This window comes from Enoplosus armatus, chromosome 8 (genome assembly GCF_043641665.1).
Source record: "Enoplosus armatus isolate fEnoArm2 chromosome 8, fEnoArm2.hap1, whole genome shotgun sequence".
Classification (NCBI taxonomy): Eukaryota; Metazoa; Chordata; class Actinopteri; order Centrarchiformes; family Enoplosidae; genus Enoplosus; species Enoplosus armatus.
Genome location: NC_092187.1, coordinates 15,181,906 through 15,195,559, shown reverse-complemented (window position 1 = coordinate 15,195,559; position 13,654 = coordinate 15,181,906). Strand labels below are relative to the sequence as shown.

General features: G+C 41.7%; 2 protein-coding genes across 2 annotated transcripts in view; both read right to left on the bottom strand.

The window, feature by feature from the left end:
• The window catches only part of ncoa6 (nuclear receptor coactivator 6), a 10,930-nt gene extending 8,312 nt beyond the window's left edge, over window positions 1-2,618 (bottom strand). Inside the window, exons 1-6 of the mRNA XM_070910057.1 lie at window positions 2,321-2,618; window positions 1,854-2,009; window positions 1,578-1,700; window positions 1,165-1,293; window positions 233-1,063; window positions 1-87 (exon numbers count right to left, since the gene is read on the bottom strand). The exon at window positions 1-87 is cut by the window's left edge and continues 45 nt beyond it. Of these exons, the coding sequence (XP_070766158.1) occupies window positions 1-87; window positions 233-1,063; window positions 1,165-1,293; window positions 1,578-1,700; window positions 1,854-2,009; window positions 2,321-2,618 (1,624 nt within the window). The remainder of the gene's footprint in view (window positions 88-232; window positions 1,064-1,164; window positions 1,294-1,577; window positions 1,701-1,853; window positions 2,010-2,320) is intronic.
• A 3,233-nt stretch (window positions 2,619-5,851) lies between these two features.
• On the bottom strand, window positions 5,852-12,484 carry LOC139289286 (glutathione hydrolase 7). The gene is made up of 15 exons (XM_070910858.1): window positions 12,265-12,484; window positions 11,434-11,660; window positions 11,087-11,238; window positions 10,861-10,978; window positions 10,678-10,745; window positions 10,054-10,127; window positions 9,675-9,868; window positions 8,895-8,982; window positions 8,011-8,138; window positions 7,849-7,937; window positions 7,576-7,728; window positions 7,328-7,442; window positions 7,092-7,229; window positions 6,795-6,894; window positions 5,852-6,024 (listed from the first exon to the last, which is right to left on the bottom strand). The coding sequence occupies exons 1-15, from the start codon at window positions 12,482-12,484 to the stop codon at window positions 5,852-5,854; spliced, it is 2,037 nt and encodes a 678-aa protein (XP_070766959.1).
• Between the last annotated feature and the right edge of the window lie 1,170 nt (window positions 12,485-13,654).

Sequence of the window (13,654 nt, the reverse complement as noted above, 5' to 3'; positions counted from 1 at the left end):
CTCCACCAGGGGTTCCTGGAGTGCTGGCACTCACCTGACCTTGGACAAAGTTTGGAGCTGGAAAGCCCATGGGACGCTTCGACATGCCTGTGATCAGTATTCATTGCTTTTGTTATTTTAGACATTGGAGTACAACATTTAGTATGACTTAAACATAACATACTCTTTTACAATGGCCAAAACCCACATTTTTTTTATGTTTATTTCTCTATAAGAAGAAACTGTAACCCACCTGGGTGAACTTGGGCCCCAGGCTGTCCATGCTGGGGCATTCCCATGAATCCTTGTTGCATGTTACCCTGTTGGCCGAGGGCTGCTCTTCCTGGTGATCCAACTCCCTGGGGAAAACCCTGTGGAGTTGTAGGTCTCTGAGCCATCATGGGAGGAGTCCCTGGTGAACCCTGCTGAAAAGGAGACGAGGAGGAACCAGGGGACTTGGCAGTGAGGTTGCCCTGCGGTCCAGACGTTGGTGGAATGGGTGGAGGGGGTCTGGGCGGTCCTGCGACACCACCAGGGCCAGCCTGTGGGCCTTTAGGCTGGGGGGCAGCAAACTGACCAACTCCTGTCTGCTGTTGTTGCTGTAATTGTCCCTGTCCCATGGCATTAAATACCTGCCCAGCCTGCTGGCTGCCAAATGGGTAAGGGGGCGGAGGGTGGCTGGGAGTCTGAACTGTAGCAAGGGAAGGTGGGCGTTGAACCATTTGGGCTTGAGGTGGGGGCTTTCTCCAGGCAGGGCCTCCTTGGGCGGCTGGTGGCTGGAGCCCCACCCCAGGTGGCAACTGATTCCAGCCAGGAGGCACAGCCATCTGGCCTGATGGGTTGAATGGAGGTCTAGGTCCAAGCTGGGAGAGCTGAGCTTGCTGCTGGGCCTGTTGCTGTTGGTGATGCTGTTGTTGTAGCTGCTGTAGTGCAGCAGGGTTGAGCGGTCTCCCAGCTTGCAGAGCCTGCATGTGATGGGCAGCCTGAGGAGGCATTGGGCCTGAGCCATGTGGACCAGCCTGTTGGTGCTGAAGTTGCTGCTGTTGCTGAACTGACATACCTGGCATCATTGGATCCATCACATCTGTGAGAGAGAAAGATGCAGTTTTTCAATTATTGTACTGTCTGAGCTGTAAGATATTCAAAAGTAGAACATGTATCATTTGACGAACAACAAATAAAGACCTGAACCTGTCTGTGATGATGGTCTCGGAACACGAGGGTGCATCTGTCCACTGCTGCCTGGTACCATAGCTTGACCTGCCATGCCAGGCCCAGGTGGAACCATCGACGGATTAGCCATCCTTACCCCTCCTTGTGGAAATATGTGTATATTAAATCATTATGTGAAAACAGGCAAATAGCCAATATTTATAAATGGCTACACAAAAATAAATAACCAGTGAATGGCTGCACACAAAGCAAAACAAGAATTAAAAACAACCAAGCAACAGATTCAACTTTTTTTCTGTACCATTATCAAAAACCCCAAATACTATCATTACTACTACTGAAAGAACTACTATCTAATATTCAAGCACAGTTTCAGTCTAGTTGGTATATAGAGACCGTGTGTAATAAATTCAGTAAGCTAATACCTGGACCAGGCTGCCCTGGAAAGCCGACATCCATTCTCATCTGGCCAGGTGCTCCAATTGGTCCATTCACTCTGACCTCTTGACCTCTATTTGGTCCCACAGCCACATTGATGGCCCCTTCCCCTGAACATCAGAAGAGGAAACAATATAACAAACATTTACAACAGGAGGTCTAGTTTGTATCATTTATTTTGAAGTGCCACAGATGAAAAACAAACAAACACTGTGTCTTGCATTCTGTTTTCAGTTTCAGGGGTTTGAAGGCTCTGCTGTTACCTTCTATCTGCACAGAGAGAATCCCCAGGTCTCTGAGCTGCTGCTGGTTGTTCTGGGCCAACAATCTGAGTCGCTCAGCAGCATCCCTAGGAATGTTGAAGGTAACCCGCACACTGTTCCACGGCTCCACGTGCTGTGGCTGTAGCCTCTCAGAGCCTAAAAGAGGGACAATGAATGGATACAAGTTGTAATTATAGTGTATACAAGATGAGAAAAAATCTAGAGACTATTGATCAGAAAATAATGAGGAAAGGATGGACACACAAAACTGTTGTTGAAATATACAATAGCACACAGAAATAGGGGCACGTTTCAAATGTACATTTGCAGTGCTTGTGAAACGTGTGTGCAACCCCCTTGGACTTGTTTTACAACAAAGAAACAAAGTGGATGTACTTTGGATATTTTGACACTGATTAGCAGAATAAGAGATTCTTCAAAGTCAAAGTGGTCAAAATTAAACTAACCCATATCAAGCATGTTTGGTATCCCACTGATGATAGTGTCAAGTTTTTGTTTGAAGTCCGCATCCTCCATATTCCCTTGAAAGGCGACAAAAACTGTAAAATCTTGTCCCTCCGCGCTGTTTTCTTCTGTGCCATCTTGTTTGTTGACTTTCTCCTCTTCAGTTACTGTGCTTCCATGGCAACTGTCAGCATCCTCCCCTGCATCATCCCCAACACCAGAGTCCCTGTCGGAATCATTATCTGGTTCCAGGTACTCTGTCCTCTGGGACAACGAAGGTTGGGTACGTTGATGTGCCATCCTCCCCTCTAACTAGGAGTGGCGTTTGGACCGTTTTATGCTGAAATTGAACACGAGAAAGACACAGATCACTAGTCCATCGTGTAAACCACTGGTGTCATAGTCAAGAGAGTAAAGTGGATACAATGGAGTACTGAAGAAGTGAAAACTGACTAGTAGATCAGATGCTGGATAAATAGGTAGCTACAAGTTTTCAGTTATACGATATACACTACAAGCTTCAGGTGAGATAAGGTCAAGCAAAAAATGTATTATTTCTTTTGTAAACAGACTTCAAGCAAATAGATGACGTTATCACAGTAACGTTAAAGCTAACGTTAATAACACAACTCTACGTTAGCGATATCACTTAAACCCGTGATACTAAACTTATACCTGCAGACATGTCAAAAGATCGCAAAAAGGTACTGTGGGTGGCCAGGATATCTTAACTGTAGTGTGATTTGCAACAATGTCAAATAACGTGACATTGTATAAATCCACTTCCATAACCGGTGGCCAGCTTGGTTAACATGATCGGCCCAGCAGTAGCACGGGCCTTAACTCAAACATAAGCTAACGTAACGACATCAAAGTCGGCAGGGAGAAAACAAATATGTAGTTTCCTATGTTAGTGCATTTTCATGCCCATATGAACGTCACTTACAGTTCAAATCAATGCGTTTCTAGCAGACACCACACTATCAAAGGTGATAAGAATTAATGTCAAGGCGGTTCCTGCTGGCTTCTCCGAAAGCTCCTGTTAGCAAATGTTAGCTACGTTAGCTAGGTAGCACTGCAGTTAATTCATCATCAATGCATTGAAGCACAACTTATCAGCTTTCACATTCGTTAGCTTTAACTTGCCACATAGCATTAGCAGTGAATTACGCATAACAAAAGCAAAATACTTACCACATATATTCATCTGAAAATAAGTTCAACTCGACATCTGCTAGCCAGATTAGCTAACAAAACATGAATCACAAGCAAGTCAGAAACGATGTCAAGCTAGCAGAACGAAACATACTGTTTCCGGTATTGCTTTCCAAAATAAAATCCCAATTGAGGAAGGAATACCAACGTCCTTTGGAGTAGTCCTAATACAAAATACTTAAATACTAAAAGTAAGAATTAACATTAAGCAGTTAAAAAAACGAATCCAGTTACCTTTGTTACGAACTTCATCTTTGCACACCCAAAGCCTTTTTCACATTTCCATTTAACATTTTGGTTCCTTGTATCATATTATCATGAGCATTTTTGTTTAAGCCTAAAGACTGAACATTTTCTGCAATTAATACACTAATACTATATTAATACAATACACACTTGGGTTACATTTTTGCAATGCCTCTATATAAATATATTCAGCACAATCTTGTTTGGTGTGCACATTCTTTGGACACCAGCATTTATAAATAGTAACAGGTAATGGCTATAAAGGCTATATGTCATTTGTAAAGTACATCAGCTTAGTTTCAAAAGTCCAGTCATCCAAGAACCGCTCAATTTAGTATGTGGAAAGAGCAAGCTAACTTAATTATTCTACAGTAGGTGAGATGCACCAAATGCACATGTATGGAGGAACAAAGGGGCAAATATTCTTCAGTGTTATGATGTGTGCAAACATTTTATTTCTTAGGTTTGGACAGTGCTGATTTTTATTAAAATCAGATACAAATGCACATGAAATCAAACATCAGGTGTTGTGCAAATGCATGCCTTAAGGCATGGTACTCTACAGTACAGGAAACAAGCATCAACAGTCATATTGCACTAGTGCCCAATAACAGAGACAACAAGGTTAAGGACATGTTTGATCAGTCAGCAATGGCCATTAACCACTTTTAGAATGCAGTGTTTTACAAAAGCTGTTGGTTGTTAATTCAAATCTACTATCTAAAATAATCACACAAGTACACAAAAATAAACATAACAGCCTTTTCTAGAATGAGGTGATTCAATGCATTGTTACAACAGTAGAAATAATGTATACAGCCCAACAAATATTCATATAAAAATAGACAGATTGCATTCAATCCATCTGTAACGAATCAGATTATTCCCATTCTAAAAACAAGTATCCCCACTCTAAATAAAAACAAATGTAAGCCACAAGCTTTAAATGAGAACATAATCATGCAACAAGTAAATTATACTGAAATTATATATTTAAATACACTTATTCTACCATTAGTAATATCAAACACATGTGAACCTGAAGCAAATCCTCTTGTTTAAGGAAATCAATTGAGATATGAAGGTCTTACTGTAGTTCTGTATGACTTGCTTTGTGTAAATAATGTGTTAGTGTTAACATGGTCCCAAGGAGCCACTGATTGTTTGCAACAATTAAAACTCCAGCAGCTGTAAACAACATCTAATCACAGTTACACAGCATATAAAGAGCAGGAGAGTAAATGGTTTAGCCTCAGTGTTCAGTTTAGTATAGTCTATTCAGGTGTGATCACTGGTTTAAATATTATTATCTTCACCATCCCACGTGATCTTATGTGTTATTTGGGGTGATGGTAAAATGCCGTGGAAGAACTGAAAAGCAGAAAGCTGGGTCGAATGCACTGAGGACCATGCATGTGTTGTAAATGGTGGCTTCCTGGTGTGGCATAATTACTTCTTTCAAGTCTGCCCATTCTTGCAAAGAATCAATTTGTCTATCATTCATTTCCATCAGTATTCCTGATGCAACATACTCCGTACCTCACAGACCAAAAACTAGCTGCCACTCAAGGTTGAGAAAATAGCTTCAAAAGCCATTACACTTTTCTATTTTCTTTTTCTCACATCCACTAAGTAAATCCACTCTAAACCTTTTAAGTTTATTGCTTTCTTTAAGTGGAACTGGACTGCATCAGATCTGAATTTATGCATCTCTACGCCCTTCTCTGTGTAATATAGGCTGCAGACTTTGACTGATGCCATTAATGGACGGACAACAATATCTACATTGGGACTGGACGTTATTTGAGGCTGTGAGAGAGGGCATACCAACATCGGTATGTGAGATGGTGATCCTTCATAGTTTTCTGCATGTCAGCAAAAAAATGTCTACAAGGTCATCTCAGACAAAGACTTTTTGTTCACACTGTCAAACAACAGCACTTTGCCATTATGTTAAGTGTATTAGTTGATGAGCAGCCTCCTTACTCCCTCACTAACCATCAATCATATAGTTTTACTCTTACCCCTTCTTCTTTATGTATGAGTATGGGATGGGGAGGGGGGCGGGTGCACTAGGGCATGTTGGACATAGTGAGGGCGGAGGCATCAGCACTACGGGGGTCCTTCACCCCAATAATGAGGTCATTGGTTCTCCGGGTGCCCTCCACCAATGAGAGAACATCCATCCTCTCCACCTTGTGACCTTTGGCCTGCAGCAGCTCCACATCTTCGTCTAGAAACTCAGCTGTAGGAGAGAAAGCGACAGTGGGAGAGAGGACGGTGAGCCGAGGTTAGCGGGAAGAACAATGAAAAATAAATAAGGTCACGTTTACACCTGGTATGTTTATCAGGTAAAAGGAAAATAACACTCACTGAGTTCACACGGCATGTTTGGATTGTATGTCTATGAGGATTTTTGGTCAAGCAGGTCATAGTGTATCATGTTTCAAACCAAGCACACATCCAGGACCCTTTTGACTAAGTACTTTAAGCCATGATCAGATTATATTTAGATCTCAGCCAGATCCAAGACATCCTGATCTGTACTGGATCACGATGGTAATGTACCAGAAACTGACCTCATTCCTGGAGCCAGTTAGAAATGTGGTGTTTGCAATATAGGGTTTACAGCATTTACAAACATATCATCATGATTTTTGCCACCTCCCACTAAAATTATTTGCCCCACAAATTAAAGCAAACGTCGCAGAAACTTGAAAGGAAATGGCGCTCCACCAAACTGGAAGAATCACGTTTAATTTGGCAAGATAGTCTTAAAACTTATAGGAAGGCCCTCTGTAATGCCAGAGCAGCCTATTATTCATCATTAATAGAGGAGAACAAGAACAACCCCAGGTTTCTTTTCAGTTGGGTCTCTGTAATAATATTATAAAGAGTACGGTCTAGACCTGCTCTATTTGTAAAGTGTCCTGAGATGACTTTTGTTGTGATTTGGCGCTATATAAATAAAATTGAACTGAATTGAAATTGAATCAATCAGTTGGAAAAACTCACAGTCTACCAGGAGGGTGTTGGGCTGCAGCTGTGGGTGGAGTCTTCCATACGCTAAGCTGTCACTCATATTTTTACGTGAAGACAGAACATTCATCAGCACCTGTGAGGGATCAGAAAACAGAATAAGATATATAGAATAATAACGCACATATAAATTAATTGTTAGGAATAATATAGGCAGAGTTATTTCATTTGATTGGATAGGAACAAACCAAAATGCATTTCTAAAAAATTATATCTACACCATGATAAAAATCTAACAATGAATTTAAGTAATTGTTTTAGTAATTAAATAACCTGTGTGATGCCACTGAGAGCTTTATCTCCATTGGAAGATCCAACGGCTACATATGTGCCACATAACCCCACGGCAGGCCTCACTGCTGTGGGCATCAGGAAGGACATGGGCCTCTTCCCAGGCTGGAGGTTGTTATGCTACAGCAAAAGAAAACAAAAACCATGAGGAACTACAAGAAATTTCAATACAATGTCAATCAATACTGCGATCAATTAAAAAAAGAAAGCACAATTACTGGGTTAGGTGACGAGTTCTGTGTTTTATTAGGCCAGGAGAAGTCCAGGATCTGGCTATTCAAGAGAATTCCTGAAGGAGTCACTATCCCGCTGCCAAATGGTTTATTTAGAGAGCTGAAAACAGCCACAAGTAAAAAAAAAAAAAAGGTCTTAGTTTAAGTTTTCCAGTGATATCATTCCACTCATAACTGTCACTGGGACTTGCTTAAACAATGTACAATAGCAGTTCAATGAAAGCAAGGCATACCTCATGACTGACACAATGTGATCGTCTGGGCCCATGACCATGACTTGGGCAGCTGCTGCACCCTCCTCCAAGGTAAATGATGGAGTGTAATGGCCGACAGGAAAGGCCTGAGAGTCGTTGATCATCTGGCGGAGGAGGGAGGCCTGTGATTTACTTGGAGACGGGAACATCAAATGGCAGAGTTTAATGAAAGCCTTCAATGCCTTACTGAATTAGGATGGATATATACATTATATATTCAAAGATGATGAAGAAGAAGATGAGGATCTCTACCTCAGCATCTTGGCCACAATCTCTGAGACAGATGTGTCATACATGGGGTCTCCCAGCCCACTAGCCAGGGCAAGAGCTATCTTTACAGCCTGGGAGAGTAATGGAAAATTAACACTGTACTTTGCACACTGTTTATGCTATGTAGTGGTGAAGCAGTTCTACCTCTGCGATCCAGTGGTAGGTGCTGTTCCTGGGCACCTGGCTGGTAATGTTGTAGCCTTCCAGGATGTTGAGAGCAGTGATCAAGGCAACACCTGCATGTGGGGCCGGGGCTGCCATCACATGGTGTCCTTCAGAAACAATCACAAGATTGACAATTTAATGATTTCTATTGTGACATGGAATCATTTCAGTGGCAACATCAAATAGGATGAAGCAAAGAAAAATCAATAAGAATGAAACTGACATGTATAAAGTATAATGCAAAAGGAAAATTGCAATAGTTGAACATAACACTTAAAACAATAAAACATTTGCACTCTATGCTGTATGTTTGCAGTGCCAAAGAAAATATATAGTACTGCAAAAAATAAATAAAACAAATCACAACATCTATCATATAAAAATAATATGAAGAACTCACACAGAAACCCCCCCCCCCCAATATTTGTGACACATAGAAGACGAGACAAATGGAACAATGTGAGGAATAAGAAATGTGATTATACGGCATACATAAGGAGGAGTCATGTCTGTCATATTTGCATTCCTGGGTCAACAGCAGTCCATGCTTACGCAAACACAGTATTCAAATGTGCAGGTGTACTGCACTGCTCACACAATTAACCATGTGAAAGTGGACATGTTGTTGGTCATTGTTAAGTACTTATTTATCCTCAGTGAGCTGAACATTTTGAGGTCTGAATGAACTTCAACAGTGTTGAAGTGATTAGGCCCCAAAAATGAGGAAGAAAACTGGAGAAGAACAAAGAGAGCTGTTGCCCAGCAATCCCATCTATGATTCAGGTCAAGTGAATTTTATGCTAATGTGTGGGTTCTTCCTTCCTTCTTCCATCAGCTCTGATGTAAATACAACAAGTATTTACCTTGATAGATGATCTCTGCTGGCTGCTGTAAGACTGTGCTGTAGTTTCCAAAGTCATCCTCTGTGAGCACTCCGCCTCTTGCTTGCACCTATTAAAAATGCATAGAGAGTTAAATTTTAAAGTTGATGAGTAATCGTTGTCCTGTGCACTGTCGTCACTAACCCTCAATGGATCCTTGAATCAATTCTACTAGTTTACTTACTAAGCTCACAAATGTATTCATAGTCAAATAATGCCCAGCGACTCTTAAGGACAATGTGAGCTGGTTTGACCTGTGGTGTTTGTAGTTAGATACTGATTTAGTGGTGTGTCTTAAAGTTACTCTCTTCTCAAATTAAAAGGACAAGGGTTCTTTAGATTAAAAGAGACTGAAATTTGCAATCCAATGCCCGCATCTCATACCCATCTCATGTGTGAACTATTTGATACCTGTACAAAACTAAAACTCATTTTCTTAACTCTTTCTCATTTTCTTAAATTCATTAATACTTGGATTCATTTGGTGAGATTATTTTGTGTAACTAATACATACTGTCTTTATATCTTTTCTTTAGACCACAGAATTATGAGCAATAATTAATTGACTAATCATTATTTTGTCACGATATGACAGTACTGAATTACTACCTCACCCTCTCCAAAAACATAAAAAGCAGAGGTGAAAGCACAACAGAGACATAGTGTTTGAGTGGTAAAATAACTCCCAATGGAGACTATGCAGAATTCATGACTACTTATATAATCATAGTTGGAGACAGGGGAAACAAAAATCTTCCTTACTGCTGCCGCCATTTCCTGCGTTAGGTTTCCAGTGTAGAACTTTGATATCCCCTTAACTGCGACAGCATCCAAGATGGCTGCTAAATCAAGACGTCTGGTGAACAGCCCAGAGAGGGGAGCCTGACCGTTGGGGAGGAACAAATCCCGGAATGCATCCGACATGTTTTGGTCCTTAACTTTAGACAGGGCTTCAGCTAGGGAGAGAGAGGAAAGGCAGATCACATCTAAGCTTCAAATATGACTTCAATTTGTGTTAATTGGGAATAACACTGAGGCCGGGCGATATTGCTGGTGTTTTGTTTTTTTTAAACCGCAGGAGCAGTGTAGTTAGCTACAGTGCCTTCACCCAGTGATTTGCACTACATGAAACCATACTTACCTAGGTCATGAGTTACATTAAATCCATTTCTGGCCACATCTGCTGCCATGGTAACCACATCCACCCACGGCATTCTGGGGAATTCAAAAGTCACGAAAGATTGGCTTAGTTTACAAATGTTTAAAACTATATATACAACCTGAACTCTGAATCTTTTATGGGATTATTGTGCCTAAATGACAATCCACAATATCTTAGCATAACACTTAAGCTCCAGGCATGGATAAAGCACGTTAGTTAGTTCTTCAACCTCCTCCTCTTACCAGCTGAGGATCATGATAATTACACAGCATCAGAATAATTGCAGGCCAACACTGTGGCTTTTATCACAGCTGGTGATACTTTTGAGATCTCACTCCTATAGTTCTGAACACTAAGACAAGCACAGGCTTTGTCAGAGCAGACATAAATATAAGCCGTTATTCTTGTCTTGAAGTAATTAGTCAAAATAATACATTATGTTCTATTTATAAGCACAGGTGCGTCAGAAAGCGAAACAAATAACATCAAAGAAGGAAGGAATGCAGAAAATCCAGAAACCAGCATGAGGACTACGACTTTTCATGACATTGCGTAGGGAACGATTTAATGAATAAAAATAGCATTACATAATAGTTACTGTACCTGCCATAGAGCTGGTGTGCCTGATGCATCCCACTGAGCATGCCTGGTACTCCCACCAGCAGGCCGGGCTGAAATGCAACAGCAAGAACAGGGTGCACACATTAACCACAGCAACGAGCAAGAACAACACGACTGTCCTCTGTTCTCATACTCAACACGGATACTGCAGAAAAAGTGCCTTACATTCATATCAAGGTTCATCTGCAGCATCTCCTCGTGGATGGCAGATGGTGCCGTCTCTCTGAAGTCGATGACCCTCGTCTCATTCTTACGGATGTCATGTACCAATATAACTCCACCTCTAAACATCAACAGAAAACAAAGTTGTCTTCATATTCGTATTCAACCGAGTCCAAGAACCTCAGTGGCAGTCCTGTTTGGAGGAGATGAATATGTTTCTATTACTCACCCTCCAATACCAGAGGTGTGAGGATGGACAATTCCCAAACAGAGGGCAGCAGTGATGGCAGCGTCAACACTGGAGCCCTGTTTCCCCAGAACGTCAAAGCCAAGAGATGTACACTGGGCCACATCTGTCACCACTGCCCCTTGGTTAAAGACCTTGCAAGAAACAAAGCAGGAAGGTGGACATTGTTAATATGCCTTTGAACTGATTTGGGCTAGTGTGGGAGGGCACTGAGAGAGCATGTAGAATTACTCATAATCCCATAATCACCTGTAATTATTTGAGAAAAGCAACACTATTGCAGCATGATTACAAAAGTACAACTGCAGATGACACAAATACACCCCTACCTGTGGGTCTCCAAAGTAGATCTGCATAATGAGAGCTACAGTGACTCCTGTGGCGAAGGTGAGGCAGGCTGTGATGATGACTGTCAGTCCATCTCGCTGGCAGGCACAGTCTTCTGTAAAAGGGTCTTTGGTGGTCTCCCGCAGGGATGCGATATCATGACTAGCCAGGTCCGAAGCTGAGGAGGGGAGACGCTGGAGGCGAGCCGACTTCAGAAACAGATCTGCGTCTGGGACAAACAACACACACCAAAAGGCTTGACTGAACAGGAAAGAGCAGGACGACCACAATTTTTGATACACCCCAATATGTTCCAAACTCCATTCAAATATGTGTCAGTTTGCATGCATGCAATCTACAAAGTAGCACCTATGTGGTTCAAATTCGATCGCCAGCAAATTAACCAGCAACTATTTTGATAATCGTTTTGATCATTTCTTATATAAAAGCTTTCAAACATTTCTGGTTCCAGCTTCTCATATGTAAGGATTTGCTGCGTTTCTCTGTCATATATGATAGTAAATAGAATATCTTTAGGTTTTGGACTGTTGGTCGGACAAAACAAGACACTTGAGAATATCACACTGGGCTCTGGAAAACTGTGACCAATTTTTGACATTTCATAGGCTTAACAATTAATTGAGAAAATAATTATTAGTTGTTCAAATTCAACCTTTAGAAATGATTGGCAGCAATGAATAGTGAAAACAGCTGCAGGAGATTTGAAAACAATTCACCTTCATGAATCCACATCCAGAAACCTAAACACACCCAAGTATAGTGTTTGTGGAATGTATGTTTTGTAGTAATCGTGTCTGACCTGGCTTACTCACCTGTATCTTGCTCACTCAGGACGTTATCATCATCTTTGCGAGACTTTATGGTATTTTCCCCAGACAGCATGTCATCCTCTGGCAGCCTGGGGAAGCTGGTGATGCTCATGTAGTCCACAGGAGAGTAGGCACTCCCCAAGGTTGTCTCTGGATTGGCATCTTTATCCGCCACACATCCACTTGGGTATCCTGCCACAATTTCAGGAGCAGGGCTGTGCATGGCTACTGTTGATCCTGCAGTCACACACTTAACCTATCTTTATATTTAGGGTGTGAGGGAGTTAGGCCAGGATATCCATACTTCCAGTAACATATGTTACTTGTCTGGGATGATCAGCCACACACCTGCTATTGTCACCCAGATGAAAAATCACTGTAATAAACCTTTATGGACCTCTAGTGTTGCTGTAGAAGAATTACATCTACTCGATGGGATCTTTAATATCCCATTATATCACAATTCTCCTACAGGGGTTTGTAGTTTTCTTGTATGACATAAGCACCCTTGCTTCAAGATCACTGCAGTTTCTACTTCTTAGGGAATGTCTTTGATAGGCCAAGGCACGGGTGTGTAGCTCCGATGATGATGCATTTTTCATTTGTCATGTAGGGTGCCACCTGCCAAAGATAACAAACCATGCAGGTCAAGTAGTTTTCGACAAGGAAATTCCTTAGAGAAGCATATGTCTAACATTTGAGGTTGCATCCATCTCGTATTTACCTAGCAAAGGCTTTACAATACTTGGGCAAACATAGCCTACCGCAAATATTGACATGCGACAATATGTCTGCCTCCGTCTGCCTGTGGCGTACAGTGTAGAAAAGCGATGAACTAAATTGACATCCAATTATATTTTAAAACAACTGCATTATTACCGTTTAAAACACAAACACAGAGCAAATCCCCTTATGGCTTACGTTATCGTGCGTGTGCTGTGTTTCTTCGCCGCGCTTTCACAAGCTAGCACGTCTTTCTGTTCATTCTGTACAAACATGCGGCTACAAAGAGCTCCGAGCGAGGCTAGTGTCACTCACCGTTGTCGGGAAATACGTATAATCAAATAAAAATCATCCTCGTAGATGTTATTTCAGATTTCGAACACGGCAGGTGAGGTGAGCGTAGCGCTCCGTCACCAAGACTACAAGAGCTCCTGAATCACGACACCTCACGGCAGAGAAGTTAGCTTCACATTTCAACTCCGGAGAACCGGTAAGACTTGCCAGGCAGTGGTGTCGGCTAGTCACCATTATCAGACTTACTTCCTAGTAGATGGTGTTGGAGCCACAAAGAGCCACTAAATCTCATCTCCACAGCTGATCACCAAATCCCATTTCCAGCACAGGTGCTTCAAGCCATTTCCCATCCAATATTATGACAGTGGCCAATTGG

Excerpts from the sequence above, each read along its gene's own strand:
- LOC139289286 (XM_070910858.1), bottom strand. The coding sequence starts at position 12,484 with ATGCACAGCCCTGCTCCTGAAATTGTGGCAGGATACCCAAGTGGATGT. Across the intron at positions 7,729-7,848 it reads ATTGTGGCCAAGATGCTGAG|TAAATCACAGGCCTCCCTCC; the intron begins GTAGAGATCCTC and ends CCCGTCTCCAAG. Across the intron at positions 6,895-7,091 it reads CTCTCAGTGGCATCACACAG|GTGCTGATGAATGTTCTGTC; the intron begins GTTATTTAATTA and ends GATCCCTCACAG.